Here is a 27,942-nt window from a genome sequence, read left to right on the forward strand (position 1 = left end):
AACGAGTCGGACGTGATCGATGGGGGAAGCGGACCGCCCCGGTCCGGTCTCCGGTCGCTGGAAATTTCGTGCCACGACGGTTCCTGGTGCGTGAGCCGTGTCTCACGGTCTTGAGTGGCAATTCCGTGAATCCAAGCTCTCGCCTGTGGCGTTTGATGAAGTTTCCTGTTGATAAAGAGAGGGGGACGTTAAAATTGCTCCCCTTCTCTCTCCCCGAAGCCCCCCGTCTCTCTCTTTCACTCGCTTACAAGAAAGCAGAGCTCCGCGCTTGGATTCGTTTCCCTCTCTCTTTTCTTCATCTGGATCTCTAGGGTCTAAAGATCCGATTATTGGTGTGCTTTCCCCGATTCGATCTCGTTGTATGCTTGATTAGAGGTTCTTGTACTTCTCTGATTCGGGCCCAACGCTGGGAGAGGCGTTTCGGGAATTCTGACGCATGAGAGCCTACGGTTTGGACCCTCGGAGGGACGCCTCCGGCGGCCGACGCGACCAGCTGCCGCCGACTCCATGGTTACCTCCCATGGAGAGCGGCGGCGGAGGCGCGGGTGGGGTTGGGAACCTGACGGACCGGTTTTTTAGGTTGGGCTTGGGTGCCGTTCCCAATGGGAACCTGCATCAAGTCATGATGGCGGTGGAAGGCGCGGAGAACACCATCAAGAAACAGGTCTGTTGGCCGTGCTTTCTGATTCCACAAGAATTATTCTATAAATCATGGTTTAATCATACGGTTGAGCGCCTTGGATATTTGTGCTTGTCGAATTCTTAAAATTCTCCATTTTTTTATCCCATAGCATGGAGTATGACAATAGTTTATTTCTGATGTGGGTTTGTCGTTGAGATTATTAAATTAGTCGATATATCGTATGTTATAATCCTCTTGAAGGCTTACTTGAGCAAGCGTGGTAGTCATGTTGAAGTCGTGTGTGGATAGAGTTTATCTGCTTGAAATGGATTTTGTTGAGGTGAAACAAGTTTCATACTGAGATGCTGATGATGCAAGAAGATGATGACCTGCATGAAAATTGTAACGTTTAGAATTTGTTTATGAAAATCAGGATGACGATGTCATGGATTAGAGTAGAGAAGATTCTAATACTGTCCGTTAATCTTATACTGGATATGCTATGTGATGCAGAAATTGTAGTTCATCACCCATATCTCTAAGAATAACAGGCTTAATATTTTTGTGTCGGGGGCAAGACCTATGTAGTATTGAACTCAATTTTGTGTTCGCAATGCCTCATTTTCTGTTAGGCCATTTATTTTAAGTTGTGAAACATTTTGATAATTTTGGTTCTAAGGAACATGAACCATAATCTTTAATGATGTAGGACAACTAGAGGATGACATAAAAGCAATAATCAATATTTCAAACATGTAATTGGGGTTTAAAAGGAAGCAATAACTTCGAAACATCTTGAAAAGGATGCCAAGTGCGGATTATCGGCCTCTAAATGAATGCCTTGCACAACTGGTATGTTTATAGACAGTTGACAGGATTCAAGATATTTTAGGTCAGCCTAAAATCAGGATGACAGAGACAAATGAGGTAATAACTGGCACTTGCTTGCTTGCCTTCTTACCTATAATTGAGGAAGCCTTGTGGAAGTCACCTTGACTTTTGTGCTGTGAAATTATGTAAGTCCCTTCTGAGATCTTAAACCCTTTCCTTGTTTTAGCATTTTTGTTTTTTCATCACTGTTGATGATGCTTTTCTTTGAGATCTTGTTGGACAGTGGCCAAAATCAAATAACTAAGCCTTGAAAAACTAATGATAGAAAACAATGATGAATATTTTTGAGATCAGGCATTTGATAATGGTCGTCAACTCTTCAATTATCGACTGTAAGATCTTCAATTGCATTCCGACGAGTGTAGCAATACAGTGATAAATGGAGCTTTGTACAAGCAGACTTGCGTCATGATTTTTTAATTCAACTTGATCTTGTCCTTGCAAGGATTGAAGGACTGGATCAGTTTCAGCATTAGATTGGATTGATCATACATGCAATTTAAATTGGATTTAATTACTGGATTGGGTTACTGAAATGGAGTTCTAGATAAATACATAAATATCTATCCAAAATCTGGAAAAAAGTAAAAGAAAAAACAAAACAGGAAAACTAAGAAATGTAAGCACGAGTCAAAATTGCATGAGGTTTCTATCTGGCTGATAACACTTTTGTGGTACATGATTTTGTCCAAAACATGATAGTAGAATACAAAATAAATGTACTTGTTAATTGGAAAATCTCAATTCCAAAGCTCATGCTTGTAGTTTCTTATACTTTGGAGATGCTTGATGACTACAAAAATCTACCAACAACAACAAGCCATAATATCTCATCTATTTGGGGTTGACTACATGGATCATTTGTTGCCACTGAGCTTATGACAAAACATTATCTTGACTACAAAAATTTAAGGGGAGTTTATCATTACCCATTTTGGCTGCTAAGGGGAAAATTGCTTGCAGTATGATAGGATGACATTTTGTGCCCTTATCTTGCTTTCCCCAAGATGGATTGGGGTGATCCAGACCAATGTTTGGACCTGATGATTTGTTTAATTGTACTTTGATTAGTCCAGGATCAGTTGAACCAGATTAAGATCAATCAAGCATTTTTAACCTATTTCTTGGTTGTTGATATTAAAGGTTGTCTTTTCATAACCCATCCTGATAGTTGACAAATTTGTGACAACTCTTTGGGATATTCTTACCTAGCTAGTCTCACTGGATCTGGAGGGGTTGTAGACATGATATTCGAGTGTCAGCAAAACTCGAAATTGTTGCAGATACCAGTAACTGAAATATAAGCATAATTCCTTTTCATTGCCACCCAATAAAAATTGGACTAATGTCAGATTTCTACAGAGACGTGACATTTCAAAAGGAGCCAATTAGACACTTTGAATCTTTCTGCAAGGCATATATGTTTTTGCTAACAACTTCATCTTACTTATTTATCAATTGCTTATGATTTTATTCTCATGTGTGCATGTGTGTGTGTGTGTATATTGAAAATATTCCAGAATAATGCTAGGAGTTCATGTTTGAACTCAGCGTTCTTTTATTTTCCTCTTGACACCTATTAGAGAATTTAGCTCTTATTAGATTTTTACTAAAATAACTGCTTATCTCTTGATTATGAGATTCATTTTCAGCAATGCATGCAATCAGAAACTTCATTTTTTTAAGTGGTGCTGTTGTTTTGCAGTTGGAAGAAAACAACCAATTAAAGAATGAGCTCCTACGAAAAACACGAGAATTAGAGAGAGATGTAGGAACTCTGATCCACATTTCTTTTCAGGTTTATCATCCCAAGAGTTTGCTTGTATGTGTGGTCTTTTGAATAAGTTACACATCCCTAGTACCATTTTGTTATGAATTCATGTGTTGACTGCAAAAATTTTAATTCTCAAGGATAGAGTTGGACTCAAATCTGAGATTGGCTACACCAAGCATGGACTTCTTTGCATGAGATTCTGACTTTAAACCATCAATAGTCAATCATAGTAGGTATCAATAAGTTCTTAGATAACCTTTGTGGGTGCTTAACCTTCTTAAAGTGATTTGCTGAAAAGGAACCAGTCTAGCCTTTTCAATGAAAGTTTAGGTTAGTATATGACAAGCATGATATGCTTACGAGGTTGCAAAAAAACCTTTGACCATTTGATATTGCTAGGACTGCAAATATTGACTTTTTTACTAAACCATTTTCAGTATAATAAATTAATAATACTAAATATCTAATATTACTTAGACTTTTTTGTTAATCTTTGCTTGCCACTTTATGATTTATAGTTACTACTTACTAGAGCCACATATGGTCAGAAAAAGAACTTTTATTATTAGCAACAAAATGATAAATGCTCAATGGCAGGTGCACAATATTCATTTCTCATTGTTTTCTTTATCTTAATTGACACAGTATTAAAGCATAATATTTGTTGGTCACAAGGTCCAACATGCAACCATGAATTTCACTAATGGTGACAACTAGTAACCAACGAACTACCTAAATAATAATCTTAATGTTCTGAAGAAGTTCTAATCATAACCACACTGGTTTGCTTGAAGGTTGTCATAGAAACAAGAGTAGGCAGCTCTGGCTGTTGCAGCAAGATGCATATTACTAAGGTTCATTGTATGCTGTTCTCATGTCTATGAACCATTTCTTGTTTAACTGTGTTATCCCTCTTGAGGATTCTGTATAACAGTATAGGAACATATGATATCTGCTTTTAATTCTGTTTGTGCTTATTGTAAGAAACTTCCATAGATTGCATTTTTTTTTAATACAGTCCCATGTCCTATCCAGTGATTTAACATGTTGCTAATATTATCATTCTTGGATATTATTCTTATATGTTGCTTTAGTATACGTGTGAGTCTATCATATGCTTATCAAGTGGATAATTTAAATCTATATGGACATATATGCTGTTACTTTGATTTAGTAGTAAGAAGTTATATGTGATCTATTGTTCATCTAATTGGAATACATGGCCTGGAAAAACCATCAACACTTGATGATTTTATGCCATCTTTCATTCGTCTCTTCCATTAATTGTTGGAAAAGTGATTAAGAAAACACATTCATGCTTGATGCCCTTTGTAGACCTGATTTGTGTAGATATGACCTTTTTTCCTTTTTTGTCAGAGATTGAATGCTACGTCATTAAAGCCTTCTGAGGTTTCAACAAATGATCATGTGGAAGGCTATGAACCCCATCATTCTAATTCTTCATCTGGAAATGAAGCAGAAAGGAACAAATGGATGGATAATCATTCATTGAATTCTCAAGGTATCCTTCTGATCCATCAGAATGGATTTTCTGGGAGGGAGGAACGTTTTGTAGAAACTAGCACAAATAATCAGCAACTTGGGAGCAACAAGGTTAATGGTGATCTTAAAAAAATCCCTCTAGTACGGTTTGGTGTAGAAGGTGCTGGTCCATCTCAGGACTCTACACCATCATCTAGATCCATTTCTCCAAGCAAGTAAGTTTATGTACATCATGTAATTTTATGACATCGGTTATACATGTTGAATCCTTGCACTTAATCTTGAACAAATATATAATGTAAGGTGTAATTTTAACACCCTTGATAGGAATCAAAAAGATGGAGAACATGAAAAAAGGTTCAATTCTTCTGGAAATGGACTATTGCCAGTGTCTGATACCAGCCCAAATATTCTCTGGAAACAGGTACTATCATTTACTCTCAACTCTCAAGTGCAAATATTTATGTGATTCCAAGTACTTATTTATAAACATAAGACCTACTTTTTTAAAGGAACTCATTGTCAAGGTTAGAAAGCATGAGGAAGAGATTGCTCAGTTAAGGAAGCATCTCACTGATTATTTGGTTAAGGTCAGGAAAGCATGTCACAGTAATTGCAATCCTTTCTCTCGGTGGCTGTCTTATCGTTAACCAATATTTTGGTGCACTTTTAATAGGAAACACATATATGCAATGACAAATATGTTCTGGATAAACACATTGCTTATATGCGTACGGTAAGCAAGCTTTTCAATTTCCTACATTTGATAAATAATATTTTTTTAACTTATCATGACTAAAAGTCTAAATATGTCATAATAAATGTTGCAGGCATTTGATCAGCAACAGCAGGACTTGGTTAATGCCGCATCAAAAGCTATTTCTTATAGACAAGATATTATAGAGGAGAATATCCTACTATCCCATGCATTACAAGTATTGTTTCTCACTTCTTTTTGGTTTGTGAAGTTTCTTCACCCATGCGGCACTGGGGACATTTCTTCTCTCCAGTACCAATAAATTACAGTTATTGCTAGAGATATAGGATGGGTTTTTTTTTCCTTATTCTTCTAAATCTTGAATATAATTGGATAGCTGATATCAAGTTGAATGGTCCAATTGAGTTTAATTCCATTTGGAATTTGGCTGAACCTGCTTGAGCTTTGGTTGGAATTGATTGTGATTGACCATTTCATCGACATTTTTCACAATTACTATCTACTCCTTTTGTTTTCCAAATTCTCAAGTCCTAAAAGAAATATATTGTTTACACTTCATGCTCTTGTCCTATATATATTGTATCAAAGCATTTGATTTTGTCAGCATGTCCTATCATTAAAGCTGATTTGTAACTCGAGGCAAGGTTCTATGCAGTGAAAGCATATGATGCTCATTTTATTTTATTCTGTTTTGAATAAGTTTTATTAGTTTATGAGGGTCTTTGCAAATATTATAGATCTTCTATGTATCTGCTTAATTACTTTTAGAGAAGAAAACAAAAGTCAAAACAGAAAAATGCAGATAAATATCAGTCTTAATTATACGGAAAGAAGTTTGGTACTTATCCTTCCATGGTGCACTACCATTGATTGTACATGAGGCACGTGTGCTACGAGGCCTGGATCCCTATATGTGATGCCTAAGAATTGGAGTGAGTTTGGCTTTATCCTACCCTTCTCTTAAAGCTCTTTTATTTTTCATGATCATCGTTCACCATTACTATCTTATCCTTCCTCTCTTTTCTTTTCCACATCTTCAAATCCTAGGGATTGGTTTTTTGTGCTCAGTGCTCTTGTCCTATGTCATTTTGATATCAGAGCATTTGTCTAACATTAAGAAGCTACTAAAATTGGTTAGGATCACTTTGTTTGTTAAATCGTGTCTAACATTCTTTACTACGATATGTTGCCCTTTGTTTAGCTTCTATAACAATTTAAAACTCATGTTTGTCAATTTGAGTGTTGCTTTTATATAGGATGTATCGACTGATTTGCCTTAGTGTAATTTTCAACATTGATTATCAATAGTGAAATTTTGTGTTCATTTCTGTTCTCTATATAGGCAGCACATGCAGAGAGGTCAACTTTTGTATCTTCTTTAGTACCCCTTCTTTCAGAACATGGCCTCCAGCCTTCTATTATTGATGCTCAGTCAATTGTCAGTAATCTTAAGGTTAGTATATTTGGGCTTCTATACATTCATGGTCAGTATTTTTAGCAATAATCTCTGACTACCATTAAGGTTGTATGTTATGTAAAAGATTTTCACTCATTTGTTTACTTAGATTGCAAGTGCTTCTACATGATTTACTTGCTAGAGCTGTTAGGATCTTTCTTTTTAATGATGTAGACTGTGTGTGTTCTTCAGAGTTATGCTTGTTCGCCTTCTGGTTTTCTGTTAAATAATGACACTGTGGTAAAACTTGTGGGTGCTGTTTGTTGTTAGGCATGCACAAACATAGGTATGCATTTTATAACTTTAGACTGAGAAAACATAAATGGTTTTACCCAGTGTAAGATACTTTGGCTTATATGTTGGATGGACTTCTAAATATTCTCAGTCTGGTTTGTCAGTCATTCCAATTTGAGAGGACTAGAGAGATGTTCTGTTATGTTTCTTCTAACTTTTGAGTATATATTGCATTATTATTGATGTAATGGTGGTATGCTTTTGGTCTTATTTGTTCCTGCTGAGTATAAATCTTCTAGGTTCTGCGAGTCCCTTTTTTAATCTAAATCTGCCCTTTTGGAGAACTTGAGGAATATCTCAGAGTCTGTTAGAATCAATCCATATCTTTTTCGGACTTTGAGGAATAGCTTTGTTGTACATTCCAGGTCGTCCTTCCATTGATATTGAATTATTTACAAAGAAATAATTTAAATTATTATATTATTTGTTAAACAACTTAGATTTTAAGATTCAAATGAATCAAGTAATTGATCGATGGATATACCTAGTTCTATCATCAAAAAGAACGATAAGACTCCATGAAGAGTGGATCGGGGTCCTCGATCCTATGTATCTGTATATCAATTTGATATGTTTGTCAGACCCAATCCTAAAATTGATCCCATGACACAGTATACTGAGGCATCATATGTCATTGATATATCAATGTGGTGATGGTCATAGTCTGATCGTCGTGAACCACACGTGTCCGAGGTGGCTCTTGAGGTAAGTATGATTGTGGCATATATGGGTGAGAAGGTTAGAGAACGTCGAAACTTCTACTTTCGCCACTGATCTGATGCTCCATATCATAAGATCGATCACTATACTACTGCTCAAAGAAGAATGAGCAACTATCACCGTATTACTGTTGGTCATATAATTCTCTCCATAATACGATAGTTGTAAATATAACAAGTTCCACTCCATGTTTATGTCGTGTAGACTCTGTCGCATATACTCAAAATTATCAACCATCTTCCCTTTCCCCTTTCGTATATTAACTTGATCAGTATCTCATCAAGCTCCATGATCTGAATCTTGGGTAGCATGCATAAAATACTATTTCTTGGTCCTATTATACCATCACAAACATGTAAATACATGTAAATCACTTTAATATGCATGAAATACAAACATTTGACCTACTAAGTGTTTAATTTTAAAAAAATCAACATTAAACATACTAATCACAACATTAAAGGCATTAATGACTCCCTAATTAATACTATTGTACCATCATAAAGACCTCAAACAACATATTAGACACTGAGAATATAGAATAGGCTTAATCATTTTATAAATCATCAAAAATCGAGAAAAAAATACATACCTTTGATTAGAAAGTTCTTCTTCTAACTTAGGTGTTAATCCTTCCTAATTAGCCTCCCAAGCTTGATCCAATTCATAAGTCGCAGCTTTGTGGATTTTAAGAAAGTGTAGATGAAAGAATGAGAGATATATGTGGGTGAGAAAGTGATTGAGAGAGTAGATGAGCTAGAGAGAGTGAAAGGAGAGAGAATGATGGGGTAGAAAGGGTTTAAAAACCCTTTCCACTGGTTCAAACATTCAAATGGGCAGTTTTAATTAAATCAATCGTAGCCCGCGATTGGTATCTGTCAAAATCCGACCTTTACCGACTGGTACAGGTTGGGAACAAATCGGATTTCGACTGTTCCGATTGGTACAGACCCTGTATAGGGCAAAACGTGGTCATATAACATAGACCACCTAGTACAAGGTGGTCCATGTATCGGTCCCCTGTCGGACCAGTACGTATCACCGTACCGAGCGGTATATCGCAGCACGAGAGACCTTGGGTCAAATAAGCTTCTAAATTAACCCAGTAGTTAAGCTTTTAATTAAACTCTTTTAATCCTTAGTGATATGGGACTATCATAGCCATCCTCTTTTATCTCACATATATGAATACTTCTGGTATCTTCTCCTATTTGTGTGGATTGATTGTCTTCACCTTATTTTGAAAGGTTCAAACTCAGTCAAACCATAGCATGACTTTGGTCACCAGACGCATCTTGACTCAATTCTTTCTTTTTAATTTTTCTCTAATTCAGCTGGCTCTGATACCATGGCAGATATAAAATAATGATGAGTCCAAGTTAAATTGGTCAATGTTAACATACATCAGATTTCACAGTGATTTAATCCAAGAACTTAAGCTTCTAACTTGTTGGTTTGCCAGTAACCAATCTTTTTCAATCCTTAATTATATTGGACTATCCTCTTGGTCCATGTCCTTTCATCTCATATACATAAATATTATTTTCATGCAAGTCTATTTTGTATACTAGCATCATATGTTAAACATACTGTGTTCCTTGACCAACATTGGTGTGGTTTGGTATATATGTAAAACATTGAGTAACATGGTTTGGGTTGGATTTTCTACTTACTGTGTCTACTTCCGGGATTTGCTACTTTCTAATGTCAAATTAAATGATGGTAATAAAAAACAATTTTTCCTATCCTTACACTTCAAGACTTTTTTAGATATGGAAGTCCAAACTATTATACTAATTTTCAATGTGTTACCATGATATCATTAGATAATTTCATGACACTATTTATATAATGACTTTTTCTTATTCTATTTTTTATTCTTGTAGGTTTTGTTCGGACACATGCATGAGAAACTAATCATTTCTAAGGTACCTTCTTTCTATTTATCAAATTATGTAGTCTCTTAGGTAGATGTTAATTGTTGTTGGCCTGAGAAGTTCAGTATTGTGTCTGACATCATTTAAGTGCATCCAGCTTGTTATAGTAGAACGAACATCTTTTGGATGAAATTTTCTTGCACGTCTGAGGTTGCCTGACAGACAAATTTGTTCTCTCTAGGAAAAACTAAAAGAGTCTCAATACCAAATAGCTCCATGGTATGCAGAATCATCACATAATGCAGGCTTTCCTACACAATCACCTTCCCGTCCACTCAGTTCACAAGTTGCTGTTTCTGTATGTCATTTATATGTTTTCCTTTTAGTTTCCTTTTCTGTCTCTAGTATAACAATGTCCTAACTTGTTCTTTTTGTGTCAGAACAAGAATAACTTGGAAATTGTGCCACAGCCAGCAAATCCACATGCTCAAACTCCAATTTCTTCTTCCAATTTCCAAACAAGACTTTATTGGGAGGCAGTTGGAGACCAAAATCAGCAATTTAATCAAAGTAGTGTTCCGACAAAGAGTCTGGACCAGGATACTGCAGAAATATACACTCCTGTGAGGAGGTCAGGATTGATAATTTGACACCACACCTGAGATTCTCTTATCAAACCATGTTTCTGTTTGGCTGATCAAATTAAAGTTTTGCTTTGTTTTTTTGAATTATTCTTCACTGCTCGTATTTTTTCATCACCTGTTTTTTTTAGATTCTAAATTGTCTGAAAAATCATATTTACAACCTTTGCTTCAGTTTATTGTAACAAATCATGATTCCCATCCATTCAGTCAAGAAATACCCTCTAGTGACTAAATTTTCTTATGTTTTTCAAGTCAACTTCCTTTTTTGTGAGACATTGTTCTACCAGATTAACTGTTGTTCCTAACAGGATTTATATAATGCTTAATCCTGTGTCAGTGAGTTCTCTTTCATTAATCTTATGAATTTAGCTTACTGTGCTTCTTCTGATGTGCTTATGCCTTTCATCCATCTATCCTTATCACCTGCAATATTATTTTTTATCATTTAATTGCTTTCTAAATGATCTTATTTTATAAACTCAAATCAACTGACTAGAGTGACGATTATTCTTGTAGCAGAGATCCATGTATCTGTGTTGTTTCTAATTTTTTGACATTATCTTGATCTATTGTCAAATTCCTTTTGGTATATTTTCCTGATTTTCTACATGGAGTTGCATATATCATGAAGATCAAGAAAGTGATAAGTAGCATCATGCTTTATTTTTGAGGGAATGGAATGTTACAATTTAAGGCAGATATAGCTTCCTTTTCTTGTGCAATTTGAAATCTTACTGGATTTTCTTTCTGAAATTCTTCTCAGGATCTGAATTCAACATTTACAAAATGCATTCAGGCCCAATTTGAAGAATTTAAAAAAAAATCCTTGTTGCATTCAACTTCATGGTAGAAACATTTATTGTCTTGTTTGTTTGCTAGTTGTCACTTTCTATGCCTAATAAAAAATTTTCATTATCACACATAAACACATAAATGGTACTTTTATCTTCCTTCAATTATTGTTATGATGACTCTTCTAAAGAAGATTTGTTTAAATACCCATGATAATTGAAGCAATTCAGATGCCATTAAATACACACATTGAGGCACTTAATTCACTACCTTGTTATATAGTCTGGTGGTGTTTGTTTTTTCAGGGACCCAGTTGACCTCAGATGCCATTGAATACACACAATGAGGCACTTAATTCACTACCTTGTTATATAGTCTGGTGGTGTTTTTTTTTTCAGGGACCCAGTTCACAATGATGCTTCAGCTCAAACAAATTTAGATGTCACTCATGTTGCACTTCTTGAGTCTAAAAGTCAAAGACCATCTTTTAAGCACCTTGTTAAAAGTGGCAAGACTGATGATCCTGAGATGGTTGCTCTTCAGCATGGAAAAGAACATTCTGTACACTGGGCTCCTGGAAACTCCTATTTACCATCTGGACAGGATGTACAGAACTCTTATTCTTTCCTTCCAACAGTCTATGAGGAGCCTAGTTCTTCATTCTCAGAAGGTATGAGACTTTTAATAAGTTTGTATCTATTTTTCAGTTCAGGTTCTCTTTGATGCTTTATTTCAGAATCCACATTGATGATCCATGGATTTTTTTTTTTTGATAACTATGCAAATATGCAGCAGATGATGATCCCTTGCCAGCAATAGATAGCCTTCGAATTTCTGGTGAAGCTTATCCTGGAAGAGAACTTCAAGCAAGTGGGTACTCAATAAATGGAACTACAAGTTGTAATTTTGAGGTACATATTCTAAATCCTATGTTCATTGTCTTAATGAACATTGCATCATTTCTATTTTCGGTTGAAGTAACAATTTAGTGTTTTCAATTTTAATCATAACAGCAGTTCTTTTTTCTACAGTGGGTACGGTATTTAGAAGATGGATCTGTGAACTATATTGATGGTACAATGTTTCCTAACTTCTTTAATTGTGATTTTTATTTATTTATCCTTCTTCCAGGAAATTTGGAACTCTTACAATCTCTTTCTATCCTCTCTTGGTAGGTGCGAGACAACCCACTTATCTGGTTACAGCTGATGATGTGGACTCATACCTTGCCATTGAAGTCCATCCCCTTGATGATAGGAAGCGGAAGGTATATTTCTATGGGGTTTTTGTTTTGCAAATTTAGTTTGGTTCCATATTATAACTTTACAGAAACTAAGTCATACTCATGATATTATAGCCTGCATGAGTAGAAAGGAGTTTAAGGAATTAATACTAACTGATGACATTTATTGCTTGGTAATTGCAAAACGCATGGGCCCAAATGGGGAAATCTACAGAGTGCAAACTTGGTTTCCTCTGATTGCTGTTTGAATTCGATCTGTGGTCTGTGGTTAAGAGCTGTACAGACATCTTTGGATCATTTGGAATGAAATGTGTTTATCAAGGACATGGACCATATCTTTACATATAGACATATATTATACATCTTTACATACATATATACGTGTATATATATCATATATGTACATTGTTGTGCGTGTATATACATATAAATGGGGATGCAAGATTAATTTATATAGATGACCAACCCAAAGCTAAATACTAGCCATCTAATGAACTGATGTATGTTTTTTCCTTATTCCATTTAGGCTTTCTAGGACATGATTTTTATGTTTCAGATTGTAAATGTTTTATCATTTGGATCGTGTGATCAAAACTTGAATCATTTCCCTTAGTGATCTCTAGTAACTTGGGATCAAAACATCAATTATTCTGCATGACAGTGCATGTAAACTCAGAGGCTAAAGACGTTCATGATAACTCTCAAGCTTTGTGTTACAAAACTAATGTCATTTGCCCAAGTACATCAGGATGATATAGCAAATAAGCTTTGTGTTTATCAAAATATTTGTGTCCTATATGTGTTATATACTAGTCATGGTGATTTTCTGTAATCTAAAAGTAAGTCATTTTGTCTTACTGTAGGGTGAACTTGTAAAGGTTTTTGCCAATGAGCAAAGAAAGATAATTTGCGGTGAGCCACATTTTCCTATTGAGTTGGATATTTCTTCATAATTTTCTTATTAGAAGCCAATGCTTTATAACATATTTTTTACCACATCTTTTTTGTTCCCTACAAGTAGATAACTTAGCATAAGAAGCATACATTTGCTTCCAAATTATTTCACTTTATGAAACATTTATTTTTTGTTTTTGAGTTGAGATTTCTTTGACATTGCATAAGCCGGCTGACCAGGTGTGTCTCTATATGGCTGTAGAACAATGTTACCTATAATATATTTGTTGTCTAGAAATTGATAAATAGTCTCGAAACTATCGACATTTAGTTAAAGGTGATACATGGGGTTCCTAGAAGTCATGGGGCTCAAATTCTCCTGCAGTTTATTGTATCACACATTGTTATTCTTTGTTACCACATTGTGAAATTTCTTCTTCTCTGATAACGTCTGCATTTAAAGGTTTAACATTATTGATTCTTGCCTGTTTCTCTGACCTTCTGCTTTGTCTCATGTAAGTGGATTGGAAACATATGTTACTTGCATACTACTTTAACAGTTAATTCATTTATTTCCTCTGTTTTAGTTAAATATTATTGTGCCCCTGCAGTTTAGTTTGCCTTACTATTGTAATCTGCTACCTAAATGTTTGTGTGTCTCTTCAAAATGACACAATGTTCTATCTTTATGGCCATGCTAAGAATATAAATTCATGCTTCACTATTTTATCACAGATCCTGAAATGCAAGAGCAAATTAAGAGAACTCTTTCTGTTGGACTTGCATCATATGAAATTTCATTGTCGGTACGTTTGTGCTATCATGTTTTTCATCTTTTATGTTTGTTAGTGAAAAAACAACTGGATTAGCAAAGCTTCATATCTGAAGTGTTTCATTCATTAATTGCTAGGCTAAATTTCTTGATATATGGGAGCCTGCTGTTTTGGCAATAAAGAGAGAAGGTTACAGCATAAAATGTAAGGGGCCACGTGGCGGCGTTGTCATGGAGAAGTTTCAGCCAAATACTACTGTATGATTCTTCACATGTCTTGAGTTTGATTATTGAATGGGATATACAAATACTTTAGTACATGAATTGAATGATGCTTTATGTCCTCCATAAAACCCATGCTAAAGTGCAATGATAAAAAATGATATTCAAATTTAAGAAGAATATTCTTACTGATATAAATTTTTTTGCAGTGACTACAGAAAACTTTCCCTGCTGCATATCCTATCTGAAATATTGTCATGTTTATACCGTGTACAAAATGAACTCTTTTTTCCCTTTGATATGTGACATGAAACTAAATTATTCCAACAAGATATGTACACTGCAAATAATCAACTATTGCAGTACTGTGACCACAAAAAACTGTGAAAACATACACATGCATATATAGATTTCCTTTGATTTGTAATGATTTGGGATGTAATAGACATTAGCATTGCTGTTTTATTAAACTTAGTTGCATAACAGTAAGATCACCAGAAAAAAAATCAAATGAATCAAAATTTGATGCATATACTACAGAATAATTACTAGCAATATTATACAGAATTGTGTCTTTGTTGAGACATCCGAATTGGTTAGTGCATTGGTACACAATTAACAAGTCTCATATTCAAGTTCACGTGTAAGCATCATGTACACCTATAACAATTTTTTTAAAAAAATATATTATACAGAATTGTGTATGATGTTAATTGGGTTGATTTTATCTTGCAATTTCAAATGTCAAGCAGTGAAAGCATTACATAACATGATGACCAAAGTAATGATGGCAATTGTGAGATGGTTGTTAGAAATTTTGGATGGATATGCTGAATTATAACTTGGAGTCCTATCAGATAAAGAAAATAGAGAATCATTTCAAGGATAGATTAAAGTTACGATGGAGTCTTGTTTTCAACTTAAGGATGATAAATATTAGATGTTATGTACATTTGGATGCTGAGTTATGTAGAGGCATCTGAGGAGGCTTTAATAATTTAAATGAGATGGTGCACACAACGATTTTGTAGTTGAGGAGTTCCTTACATTGTTTGTCATATTTATCTCTATGTTATCTAAGTTATAATACTTCCATCAGCATGACTTTTCATCTTAAATATATGATACTTCTTGGATTGTCTATGTATACAAATACCTGTGGTCTAGCTAAATTATTTTGTACTTATGCAGATTTTAATTCCATATGGACATCCTACTGAGTTTTTAATTCAGGATGCTAGCGGTGATTCTTTATTGAAGACAGAAGCTAGCAGCGTGTAAGCTTCAAAAATATGTACCATTTAGCAGTTACTTCTTGTTAAATAATTTGACGTTTCTGCCATAAGCTGCTTCACTGGATGTTATCTAAGAAACACTGTTTGGCATTTTGTTATTACTATTTACTGTTGATGTTGGATTTTTCAGGGTGCGAGATACAATTGTTCTTACAATGAGATTGTTTAAAGCAATGGTACATACCTTTATCCCAATATTTATATGTATTTTTGAATGAATCTAGCATATCCCGATCCCCAAAGGATGCTTTTTTTTCCTTATCTTTGCTTTCAACATATCCATTACTTTTTTCTGGTTTATTGCTGTTTTTCTCATTATGCTTGGACAAAGATGCTCTAAGTTCATTTATAATTAACACATTGACAGCATCACTTCATGTTGCCTGGTTGCTAATTAAGATAATATGAATAATTTGGGCTTTGGAACAAATGAATATTTTTGGTGGATGGAGAAAAGCATGTCAGGGAATATCATAAAAATGAGATAAAAGCCTCTAATCATATTGTTCAGCTAGGTTCTTCCTTTGTTGACAAAAGAAATTGTCACAATCCTGTAAGGTATACATGGAAGGAATCGGCCCCAAAACGTTGACCCCATCCTCACCATCCTTGTCTTTGTCTATTTTAAATTGATCTGTTAGCCAATTAATCACTCGATGTGCTTGGCTATACATTTTTCAAATGCACAATTCTCGAGAGTACTAAATAGCTCCTTAATTTCTTTTAGATACATCTGTGCATTGTCTTAAATATCATGGATTTTGTTGATAATTGTCTTAACTCTTAACTAGTGTGAGGCAATATTCTTCTATCAGGACCCTGAATTCCTCTTTGTATTTGGTGTGGAAAAATGTAGACATATTATAACTTGTGACTCATCTTAGAGATTATTAGCTTTTTTTGGGCCAGTTATCATGTGCAAATAGCAACTTTTTATCATTGATTAACTATCCTAGACTACCCTGCCTAGCAAAGTTTTAGATATAAGCATTTCATTTTCAACACAAAATTAGCCTCTCTTTTAGTTTTGTGCCTCTGCAGCCAATCAATCATCAATTTAGTTGGCGAAGCAAACATGTGCAAAGGATGACCATTTTGATCATTGATTACTCCAGGGACTAAAGTTTTATAATTGAAAGGAAATTTTTGTCCTTGTTAGACTACTACAGGTAATTCCTAGCCAACATGTGTCATGTCATGCTGCTGACATGGTTCACCTAGATTTCTATTCAGGCAGTCGTAAACTACCTTGAATTGAGCTATCTTCCATTTTGTGTTGACAAACATTCACTCATAGAGTAGTGTTATTTTCTACTGCAAAGCATATGTTATATTTTGGCTAGCAAAAGTTGTTTTTACCAAAGTAAATGTCATTGTTATGAATGATGAATCATAGTAGTTGAGAATGATCTTTGGTATTCTTCTTAGGGTGAATCCTAGAATTTAAGCTTTTTCATTTCTGACTCCAAATATCAAGCAAAATTTGCTTTTTTTTTCTAAAATCTAAATTCTGAATGACATATTCTCATTGGGTTGTATATACTTGCATGAATTTTTTAGCACAATATCACATCTTTCATCTGAAATTTTACCTGTGCATAAAGTATGAACCGGTTTTATCTTGTCTTTTTCTTTCCCTTTGTCATTTTTCTGTGTACCTAAATGTGGCACGCTGGCAATGCTCTTCACTTAATTTATCATCTTCACTTAATGCTTCATTATTTTCATGTGAAATATATAGTGTTTAGTAATTAACAATCACAAAATCACTTGTAGTTCTGTGATAACATAAAGAACTCCCAACAGTAGATGGAACATAATCTTTGCCATGTTGATACAAGTAATGAAATACTCTATGCTTCCAAGCAGACCCTATACGTTTTCTCTAATTAGCTGCAAAATTATGCCATGGAACTCTGACATTTTCCTGGTCACTATTACTTGATCTTGTTTATATATGCATGTTTCTACACTCTCTATGAGATGTACGCTTTGATTTTGTTCAGAAAGTGGTAATCATTTCTGGTGAAGTAGAATGTTGATATCTTATGCAATGCGATTTCCCCTCTCGTTGCAGGCTGGTGAGAAGAAGAAAGGGAGGAAAAGGGGACTCTTTTTCAAATAGATATATTTACAAAACAAAGGTATATGTTTTTGCCCTGTACGTGTGAATTTTCACAAGTTTGTCATCCTGGTATAACTATTTGTTGCAATTGCTCCCTATTTTTTAGTGAGATGCTTTTCAACTTAGTGTTTTATAGTAAATCTGCTTAAACTCGTGGTAGCAGTTTTATTCTTAAAATTATACTATGCACCTCGGAAATTCATTTACCCCTCCAGCATACTTTCGTCAGGTGAGCAAAAACCGGATCTTACTGTGCTGTCGTATCAACTTATCGTTAAGACTTACGAGAGGAGGTTGCAGTAGTTAACTGTAATTAAAATTTAGGAAGTCAATTGTCACAACTTAAACTTGAGATGTCTCGTTTGAAATTTGACCCATAATCCAATAGCTATGTTTAAGTTTCTCGAAATCAAATTATGACCTTAGCAATGCTATTAAAATCTCTTGTGTCTATCCCATGTGATCTGTAATGCTGTCACACTCTTTCACATGGATTGTGATTGCACCAAGCGACCCGTATCGAGTATTATTTTTCTACTAGGAGATAGCATTCGTTCAAGTTTTATTCTACTGCAGTCCCAAGCTGTCTGGGTTTGTGAATACTTGCACATCTACTATCCATTAGTTAATCATTCTTCCTATGGAACTGCATTGCAAGTTTGAAATATTTTGCTTAGAAGTCAACGGCAAATTGAAGCATCATAATGTTAGGATTGTCAATTGCCTCAACCATTTGAAGAAAGTTCATTGAAAAAAAAGGGGAAAAAATTATCATCCATAAAGATTGACGACAGTACTACATATTCATTCTTTTGGTTCGGTAAACACAAGAGGGCTATCTTTTATTTTTGTTCATGTAACCTTTTTTTTTACATAGGATAAATTTCGATAGATTATTAAAGTCTTTACCATTTACGTTAACCATTTGAGTGTTATAGCAATCTTGTTTCTATCTTAAATGGAAGAATTGATCCCATTGTATGCCAGAATACCTTATTAGCAAACATCTAATCTAGATTAGTGGATTACGGGATAATAATTAGAGGATATCTCGCAGGTGTCTTTTTAAAAATATATTAGAAAAATACTTTCTAATAATCATTCTTCTACAAACAATTCATTTATCGGTAAGACTATGTTCAAATAATAAAGGTATCTGTGATATCAATTCAATGCAAAAACTTATTATATATATATATATGGCATTTAATACATCATATCATTGGCTGTACGTCCGGATTATTAATGTTTGCTTAAGTTGCAGGCCAAGAGATGCTGCCTGCGTTGAACTTGCACGCCCTATTCATATTCTTCTGCGAGGCTCGGAGATCTTAATTTATTGAAACAGCCATCCTAATCTTAAGGGCTTCTTCCATGTCTCGAGTGTCACAAGATCGATCCCTTTAATTCTGTAATGACCTTTCTACATATACATTGTCCTCAGCAAAACATAGCACATCCTGTGGCTTTCCATAAGATTCATCATTTGCAAGATCAGCCACTGCAGGTAAACTTAAATATAATGTTACGCATAAATAACCCACATTTGCAGTGATCTGGTCATGGGTGCTTGCTACCTGCAATCGATGGACCACGTTTATAATTGAATTCGAAGAATGACCACACGATAGTTGCACGTGATGTGTTATTATTGTTTTTGATTCTTATAAAAGAAAATGAAATAAAAGAAGAAAGAACAGAAGTGAAAGTTCAGAACAATTCCTCAAAAAAAGAATTAAGAGTTGCTCGAAGATTTCAAGTCTTGGAATTTTCACCCCTTGAATTTAATGAATTCACCAAAGAAGAACATCATCCTTCGATCATCTAGTAAAAGCTACTTCCTTTTGACATTTTTTCCTCTCTAATACCCTCCTGATCCCATTTGAAGATAAACTTAAAAGGCCCATAATGCTACTACCAGTCTTCTAAAACATAACATGGTGCTACCTACCTATTACAAGAACAGAAAACTCAAGTCATCTTTCAATAGTTTTGCCAGCTTCAATTCCAGTTCTTCTCCAATAGGAGGAGCAACAGCTGAATTTGGGTAAATAAAAGAGAAAAAAAATATTTTGATACCAGTTGTGTACATTAGATGTATACATTGAAAAAAAATGCTTATTCTTAAATCAATGAACCCAAAAATTGATATTTACAACTTATATGGATTTTCTTTTCCCTTGGATCTCAAGGAATTAGTTATAAAAGAACAGTAAGTTGCTTCTCAACCGCACTACTTCGGACAACGTAATCCATCCTTGCAAGCTGCTCTCACCTGGAGTCTGCATTTGGTTCGGGGATGGGTGTCGTGGAACCACTTCGACATGATTTTTGTCATGGCTGTACAATGAGTATCGACTCAGTCGGGCTAAAGCTGCTACTGTGAGTGAACTTCATGGTGGACTTTCCTTGTTAACTGACTAACCTTCACATCAAGACGAGCAGACACCCCGACGGTTGTTGGCCTCACTGATCTCTGGCGTATGGCTTGGCAGTACTCAGGATCATCTGCCCACCCCTCATATCTTATCCACTGAATCATGTTGTGGTACATCGGGAAGAATCGCATCTGAACTGCAGAATAAGTGAAGTAGGGGATGAGGGCGGCAACGACGACAAAAAGCGTCACGATCCAGTAAGAAGGGGCTGGCACCAATCCCTCGATGAATACCATGAAAGCAGTGGTCGTTATGGTGGGGGTGATGGCTCCATAGACCAGGAGAAAGAGGTACCAAACAGCGATGCTACCCCAGATGAGGATGTGTTGTATCAGAGTGAAATACGTGATGTATAGAGCCATTTGGCAGTTGACAACCCAAACTACACATGTGTACATTGTGGCCCCAAGAATTCCAAGGTCGATGACTTCACCGCTTTCCCGGAAGGCCTGGTGCTGGAGCGCACTCGTGCAGAAGAAAAAGATGATGCTGGCACTGCAAATGCCATTGAACATCCAACCAAAGATCCGGAGCCAGCTGAAGATGACATTTTGCACACCTTCTTGGTAAAGCATGGGGAACTGTGTGAAAAAATAGGTACAGTTTTAGAATTCATCTGTTACTATATCAGAAGAGGAACTTTTGGGAGTTGCACAACCTGAAAGGAAAGGTTCTCTGAAGTAGAAATTATAAATGAGTGCAATTTTACGATAAAGGATACACACTTGATGATTCTTAAGCAGTTATTTGTATTCCACTAATGCATAATGTTCAAAAACAATGAAGGAGAAATGAGAAGTTCGGAAAGAAGAGTTAATGATTTCAGCTATGACAAGATCAAAGAGACTTAGTAATGTTTGCGTAGATATTGACGAAATTTATCAAAGCACAAAACTAGAAAAGTGAAGAATGAGTTCACTCGATTAAGGTCAAATCTTCAGGAAATATTTTAAATCTTTGCCCATGAAGTCATCACCACAACTAAAGATTCAAGGCTGTAAATTTATAATTGTTTGGAAATTTTTGTCAGCCGGCTCATATAAGACAATTATACAAGTGCTGCCAACATAATTAAGCAACTTATAAACCTAATCCTTTGTCAGTACTTCCCAGGTTGCCAGCAGGAGATGGTTTTTAACAATTTCCCATGCATACACCAGCATGAGAAGCTCTATGTGGAAACAATATGGTTAGGGCAAAACATTATAACAGATCATCTGATACAAAATGTGGGTAACATTACTACTAAATGGCCACTTAGAGCGGTAAAGTAGCTAGTGGAATAATTGATCAACAGATAAGTTGGTTGGATTTCAAAAAGAAAAAGAAAAGATAATTATTTGTCATGTAATTGTGAACCTTTCATGGTGGAAATATACCTTTAGACAAAATCGAGCTGAAACATCTTGATCCAAGACACCTAGAGCAATCACTGGAAGAGATGTGAAGATAACGTTATATAATGACAAAACCCAATCATTGTACGCAGGTTCACCAGAGAATGATGCATATGCCTCAAACAAGAAGAGTGTGACACCAAATGTGATGTTCTTGTAGAAGAAGTAACATATCTGCAAAGTGGAGGAACATGTCAACACACATTTTGCAAAAAGGGCATGGTTCAACTTTATAGGAAAGAGACTAGACCATTGATGATATCCTCCTGTAACACCAATGCCCGTGCACCAGTAGCAAGCGCTCCAAAAAGCGAAACTGAGCAATTGCAACATCACTCGACATAACAGCCTGGAAAGTCATAGCATTCAAGAAGATTTATTTAAAACAGGTTTTCAGAAAGAATTGAAGAAGCAACATTCCAACCCAACACAAACTAGAGACATTCTAATATCACATTCTCAGACTTATTTTTATTTTCATAATGAACAGGCAGGTTGTATTACAGTTTATTACTAACCTGCATTCCTTCAGCGCCACTGATACCGACACCTATATCTGCTTCTTGAAGCATTCCAACATCATTGGCCCCATCACCAATTGCTAATGTCACTTTACGAGTTCCGGCTTTAACAAGCCGTGTGACCTGGACAGTTTCATGGATTTCTTTATTATATTAGACCCATAATAATTAACCAAACTATGGATCAGTTACATTTTTATATTTAACGACATGAGTCAAGACTCACAAGGGCTTTTTGCTTGGGAGAAGAACGGCAGCATATAACTGATCCACAACCAATTGCCAGCTGTAAGAACATGTCTTTAACATCATCCTCCAAAGCATATCCAAGTGACTTCCCGTCTATGATCAAAGCAAATGATTCAGTACTTGATGAACTCAGAAGTTTCTTCCCTTCATTTATCTGATGGATAATGCTGTCCTTCAATGCCTGAAATGTCAAAAACAAAGTGTAAATATGTTGCCAAGTGAAGCTAGACAGTAAAATATATCCAAACTATTTCAGGAATAAACAAGGTGTTATTGAATTTAATATAGTACAACTGATCCATTAGTTTCATAGAACAATATGGTATATATTGAAAGATGAATTCAATTAGCTGTTAGACTTATAAAAGGAAAAAAATACCAAAGAACCTAAGGACTTCTAATTCTATCCATTAATTTGAATAGGATGTTGTGAGTCCGCCGAATATAGATGAGTTGTAGGATGAAGACAGGGACAAAGAAGCACAAACTAAACCATAAGTAGGGTACTTCTTAAGTTGTAACTTTATTCTTATACAACAGAAACACATTGGCATCAAGTTCTGCTTTGGCAAAAATATATAAGGTTCTTTGTTTCTTAAACACATTTTCTTGATAATGGCATGTAACTCTTTGGACTCAACATTTGAAGGATGGACTCAACTAGGTTGTCATCTGGCGTTCGTCCAGGACAATGAAGTAGCAGGATAAGTGTCAGGTATGACAGACGGCACATAATGAGGCTTGCAACTGCTTAAACTCTGTCAGAAGACTCAGAACCTTCACTTTATTTCTAAAAAAAATTCATATTTTCCATGTCCAATTTTATCTCGAGTTTTCCTATCTGCTATATAATTGGATTATCAATTCAAATTCAACAACCACTCGTATACACCTTTTTGATAGTTATTAGCCACAAAATTACCATTTACAGAGTACAATAAGTTAGAAGTGTACCTTAACAATGGCTTCTTTGTTCCCATCTTTCTCCAATCGAACTATTTCTGGAGTTTCCAAAGTGATTATTATCTGCTTCATTCCTTGTCTTAGAAGACTACAAGCGAAGCTGCAAGAGATCACAAAACAAAAATTACATATAGATACAAACCCAATGCACATGCCAGTTAGTCTAAGCACAGATTACATACCCAATATTGATGGCTGTCTCCATCTTGTCACCTGTCAGTACCCATATTTTTATTCCAGCTTGAGCTAGTTTGTCAATGCATTCAGGTACCTGTGGACCAGTTACAAATTACCAAAGAGTGAATAAATTATGAAATGATAATAGAAGCTGTTAATAACTCGAGAACCTTATACCCACTCCATTTTGCAGTTTGTCTTCAACAGCCGTGGCACCAAGAAGAATCAAGTTCCTTTCAATCAAATCTGCAGCTTCCTCGATCCTTTCATCTCGATCTGCACTGACTAAATTCTTGGCTGCCGTGACCTTCTTGTTGAAATTTGTGTATTCCTCTTCATCAATCTCACGATATGCAAGAACCAAGGTCCTTAAACCTGCATCAGCATATTCATTGATTTGCTCCTTGGTCCTTTCCTCAAACTCTCTCCCATCTTTTGCAAGCCTCTCAAACATTACACTGAACATGTAAACAGTATAATTACTAAATATTCTACATTCTACACACAGGTTTCCACAAAAATGGATGGGATAAGAAATGGAAAAAAATTTTGGCAACCTACAGACCTGTCAGCGCCTTTGCTAAATAGAAGCAACTTTCCTTCTTCATCTTGAACTATAACTGACATGCGCTTCCTGGAGCTACTAAACTCTAAGATATTTAGTAGTCTATATGTCCTGACAGAAAGAACATTCTGCTATAAGCTTATATTAATTAGAATGTTGATGATACAGAGTATATTGTGCAAGACTTCAAAATATTCTCTTACCTATCAATTTGTTTGCCTGACAATGGATCCATTTCATGCAGATAGATGCTTGTCTGTGTCCTGCGGTAAAACTCGAAGCCTATTTCCCTTGCGGCAACAACAAAGGCAGCTTCATCAGGTGACTCAGCTTCATATGAAATTTTGCCTGTTTCCTCATCCACGTCAGGTATGACGGTATGGCAGATGGCCAATAGTTGAAAAAATTTCTGTATGATGTCAGACTGAGGCTCACTAATCCAACTGCCATTCATGATACGTTCATCACTAAAATTGAAACCCTTTATGGCCGGTTTTGTATCCACATGATTTTCCTCATCATGTTGTGCAGCATCTAGCCTACTAATCATTGGTGAGCCTTTTCTTCTAGCCATTGCTCTCTCAACCTCTGTCGCCCCATGCCCATAAGCAGTTCCAGCTATTGAGCACTTAATGAACTCCATTGAGTTACAAGTAAGCGTTCCCGTCTTATCCGAGAGGATTGTATCTACTTGACCTAGCTCCTCATTCAAGTTCGATGTTCGAGCACGAGCAGGCTTGTCTGATTCCTCATGGTACATTTTAATATCTTGGTTCATAAAAATGCTCTGCAAGATCTTGACTATCTCTATCGAAACATATAAAGAAATAGGAATGAAATAACCATACAACATCATGGCTGTCAAAAAGTGCAACACTGCTGCAGTAGGTGCTTTCTTAGCATCAAAGTAGATAACAGAATCATCCGGTCTAAGATACCATCTTTTCATCTCTCCATCTAAATCATTATTCGTTGATATGCCAAAGAAGATTGAACCAATTAATGAGATAAGCACCAGGGAGGACAGTAGAAGGTATATAATCTTGTCCAACTTCCTCTCAATTTTGCTTCTTTTAGATGGGGGGCTTGTGGCATTCTGCATAACCTTTGTGTCATGACCTGTGAAAACAACAGCTCCATATATGTAGTCAGTGTTTCGCAACTTTGAATCCCTAAGAAGAAGTTGTTGAGGTGTGAGAGGGTATTGTTGGTCTTCATAGTCCATGCTTCCAACAAAAGAGTAGAGGTTTGCATTTGGATCTTCACATTTGATTATCGCTTTGTAATTGTGAAAATCAGAGTCTGCTTGTAAATCTGAAGTTACCTCCAACGATTGTTTCAGTTTCAAGTTTGTTTCGCCATCAAGGTTTGTGGTCTCAACATAACATATTGCATCATCATAACTGGAGGAAAGCAAAATGAGGTCCGCAGGGAAGAACTCATCCTTCTCCACCTTCACAATGTCACCAACTCTAAGACTCTTCCATTCTGTGTAATCAAAATTGCCATTTCCGTGATGTATTTTCACCTTTCTATTGTTCACCTCGATGTCCTGTACAGAAGGAATTGTTAAGCATCAGTTAGTTGAAATGATGGTATCTTAGACCAAATAATCCACAATGTAAAAAGGCCTGGAACAAACTTGACCATATGGCAAATCTCCTTTCCTTTCTTTTTATTAGGACGGCAATAGTTACATCCGAAGAACTAATGTTAAACCTCTCTCCTTGTATTCTTTTAAACCAAACCGAGTTTTTAGTCACAACAAAAGAGGTCCTTTCGGTGATAAAAGCTAGGTCACAAAATCTACCTAATTCAAGATCATGATTGATGAACGATAGTGGTTATTTTTACATCCAAATGCCTAAAAAGAAATGATTTTCACTATTTTTTTTGGAAATAATATAACTATCCACACAAATTTGTGGAACCTTCAGCACATGACCGTTCAATATGAAGCCTGAATAACCATCTACCTTTCACGAGAGTACCTCCTTTATGATATTATAGTTATCCAATTTCGGTAATTATTTGAAGCATTTGAGGATGTTGTCTACTTTGTTGAATCGGAAACATGTATGTAAAAGAACAGTGCTCTCTGGATCATGTAGCAGATTGGATTGCGGCCGATGCAGTCTTTAATTTTTCATGACTACTAATTAGGTAGCCAGCATAATTGCATAGACCCATGATGGCTCAACATAACATTTGCAATTATAATACAAGTCATAGTTATTTTCCTGAAACAAAGAAGAGAGTTAGAAAACCAACCTGCTGGTATCGCTTCCAGTCCTCGATGCCCTCCTTCAACATGGTCGCCCCGATCACCAGAACCAGAGGGGCAACCGCACTCAGGGGGGTGTATGGAGCCAATGGAGTAAACGAAAGGCATCCTGAAACTAGAAAATACATGTTGGCAACTCTCCTGAACTGCTCAAACAAGGACTTGGGCAAGAAGGTAGCCAAGGTATACTTGGTGGTGGAAACATAGTTGGATCCGTAATTTAAGTTGGTAGCCTCGAAGCAATCAGGGTCATTGGCAAAGACCACACGGGAGAATCCCGGGCTTCCGATCTGAGCATGATCTTCGTTGAACCTCAACCTACCGCAAGTTGCAAAGCTGTATAATTTACTGAGGTGAAGCTTCCTTCTTCTTCTTCTTCTTCTTCCAGTCATTTCCTCTTGTATTGCGAAATCGCCAAAGTCCAAATAAAGAAGCTACGCCAAATACAACCACCAAGGAATGTCCAGCTCGGGACAAATCAAATCCCCCCGCTACCAAAAATCTCAAGATCAAGGGAGGAGGAAGTCCCAAAGTGGAGGCTTCCTAAAGAAACGAGCGGCAAAGAAAAGAAGAAGAAGAAAGGAAAAACGATACCTGCTTTCAATTCACTGACACAAATTTAAACCCCGGTTCCCGGGAACAAAAACCTCCTAGAGAAGACCATCCTTTGATGAACTTTTCGAGCTGTCGCAACCCACGTGCCGGGCTGCAAGCAGCTGGAAAAGAAGGGAGAGCCCAGAACGCAGGGGGGGAGATATCGGAAGAACAAGGCCAAAAAAACTTGATAAAAATCCCACCTTTCTTGCACCTTCGCACCTAAAATTCCACAAACAGCTGGAATGATTGCTCCTCTTTGATCCAGCAGCGAAACAAACCCCAGGGATCAGGGCTTATCTGCTACGTGAGACATTTGGCTTTGGATGCTCAAGGACACGAGTGGTTTTCTTGGACATCAACGTTACAGTAGAGGACGCCAGCGTTTTGACTTGGGACCGAACTGGGAATCGCTTCGCCGAGAGGGACACGAGGAGACGATGGATTAAGCCACACGAAAATCACAAACCCCGCAGGAGTCCGACACCGAATCGCAATGAACACCCGAGCTTTGGAAGCTGCATCCGATACGGCCTTCTAGAAGGACAATGGGCCCACGTCTAGAGCGATCACAGGCGTGAATCCAACGAGAAATCGGAATCCTTCACCGACGCCTCCCCCATTCCGAAGCTCTGTTTCTTATTCTACTCTCTCTCTCTCTCTCTCTCTCTCTCTCTCTCTCGCCCGCCACGCCCAGGGGAGACGGAGAAGGATGGCGAAGCGAAATGAACCGCATTTCTGCTTCGTACAAAGAATAGGGCGCACGTAAAAGCTTCAACTTGCTAAGAGTCGACTGACTCGAAAGGAAAGGAGGATTGTTTTCAGATTTAGTGGGAAGAGGAAACTTTGAGTCTGGACAGAGAGGCTAAGTAGATTCACTGTTTTCATGTTGTGTGCAGATTTGTGGCAGGT

At 36.3% G+C, this 27,942-nt stretch overlaps 2 protein-coding genes across 13 annotated transcripts; one reads left to right on the forward strand and one right to left on the reverse strand.

The window, feature by feature from the left end:
* The first annotated feature begins 194 nt into the window (after positions 1–194).
* On the forward strand, positions 195–20,166 carry LOC135584663 (uncharacterized). Of its 10 annotated transcripts, none has more exons than XR_010481690.1 (23): positions 195–664; positions 3,219–3,335; positions 4,665–5,005; positions 5,118–5,214; positions 5,303–5,380; positions 5,467–5,526; positions 5,621–5,725; positions 6,851–6,961; positions 9,865–9,906; positions 10,097–10,213; positions 10,296–10,486; positions 11,690–11,961; positions 12,084–12,202; positions 12,323–12,365; positions 12,467–12,558; positions 13,398–13,446; positions 14,164–14,234; positions 14,339–14,458; positions 15,614–15,699; positions 15,848–15,893; positions 16,759–16,886; positions 17,795–17,861; positions 19,107–19,405. XR_010481690.1 is itself a non-coding variant. In XM_065093014.1 (22 exons), exons 1-21 carry the CDS (start codon positions 437–439, stop codon positions 17,840–17,842), a joined length of 2,433 nt encoding a protein of 810 aa, XP_064949086.1. In that variant the 5' UTR covers positions 195–436; the 3' UTR covers positions 17,843–17,861; positions 20,035–20,166. The 10 variants fall into 10 exon arrangements, 5 of the variants coding, with proteins under 5 accessions (XP_064949086.1, XP_064949083.1, XP_064949085.1 ...); XR_010481692.1 differs by having other exon boundaries at positions 12,087–12,202; XR_010481693.1 differs by having other exon boundaries at positions 3,219–3,311.
* On the reverse strand, positions 19,814–27,930 carry LOC135598734 (putative phospholipid-transporting ATPase 9). Of its 3 annotated transcripts, none has more exons than XM_065093009.1 (12): positions 26,424–27,930; positions 24,356–25,704; positions 24,153–24,263; positions 23,769–24,045; positions 23,593–23,681; positions 23,402–23,510; positions 22,425–22,628; positions 22,196–22,321; positions 21,928–22,026; positions 21,660–21,851; positions 20,268–20,861; positions 19,814–20,182 (listed from the first exon to the last, which is right to left on the reverse strand). In XM_065093009.1, exons 1-12 carry the CDS (start codon positions 26,826–26,828, stop codon positions 20,177–20,179), a joined length of 3,561 nt encoding a protein of 1,186 aa, XP_064949081.1. In that variant the 5' UTR covers positions 26,829–27,930; the 3' UTR covers positions 19,814–20,176. The 3 variants fall into 3 exon arrangements, with proteins under 3 accessions (XP_064949081.1, XP_064949080.1, XP_064949079.1); XM_065093008.1 differs by lacking the exon at positions 19,814–20,182 and having other exon boundaries at positions 20,220–20,861; positions 26,424–26,870; positions 27,031–27,928; XM_065093007.1 differs by lacking the exon at positions 19,814–20,182 and having other exon boundaries at positions 20,220–20,861; positions 26,424–27,928.
* Positions 27,931–27,942: the final 12 nt, after the last annotated feature.

Source organism: Musa acuminata, chromosome BXJ2-1 (genome assembly GCF_036884655.1).
Source record: "Musa acuminata AAA Group cultivar baxijiao chromosome BXJ2-1, Cavendish_Baxijiao_AAA, whole genome shotgun sequence".
Classification (NCBI taxonomy): Eukaryota; Viridiplantae; Streptophyta; class Magnoliopsida; order Zingiberales; family Musaceae; genus Musa; species Musa acuminata.

Excerpts from the sequence above, each read along its gene's own strand:
- LOC135584663 (XM_065093010.1), top strand. The coding sequence starts at position 437 with ATGAGAGCCTACGGTTTGGACCCTCGGAGGGACGCCTCCGGCGGCCGA. Across the intron at positions 3,336-4,664 it reads ATCATCCCAAGAGTTTGCTT|AGATTGAATGCTACGTCATT; the intron begins GTATGTGTGGTC and ends CTTTTTTGTCAG. Across the intron at positions 14,235-14,338 it reads CATATGAAATTTCATTGTCG|GCTAAATTTCTTGATATATG; the intron begins GTACGTTTGTGC and ends ATTAATTGCTAG.
- LOC135598734 (XM_065093008.1), bottom strand. The coding sequence starts at position 26,828 with ATGACTGGAAGAAGAAGAAGAAGAAGAAGGAAGCTTCACCTCAGTAAA. Across the intron at positions 24,264-24,355 it reads TCAGGCAAACAAATTGATAG|GACATATAGACTACTAAATA; the intron begins GTAAGAGAATAT and ends TCTTTCTGTCAG. Across the intron at positions 23,682-23,768 it reads AAGACAAACTGCAAAATGGA|GTACCTGAATGCATTGACAA; the intron begins GTGGGTATAAGG and ends ACTGGTCCACAG.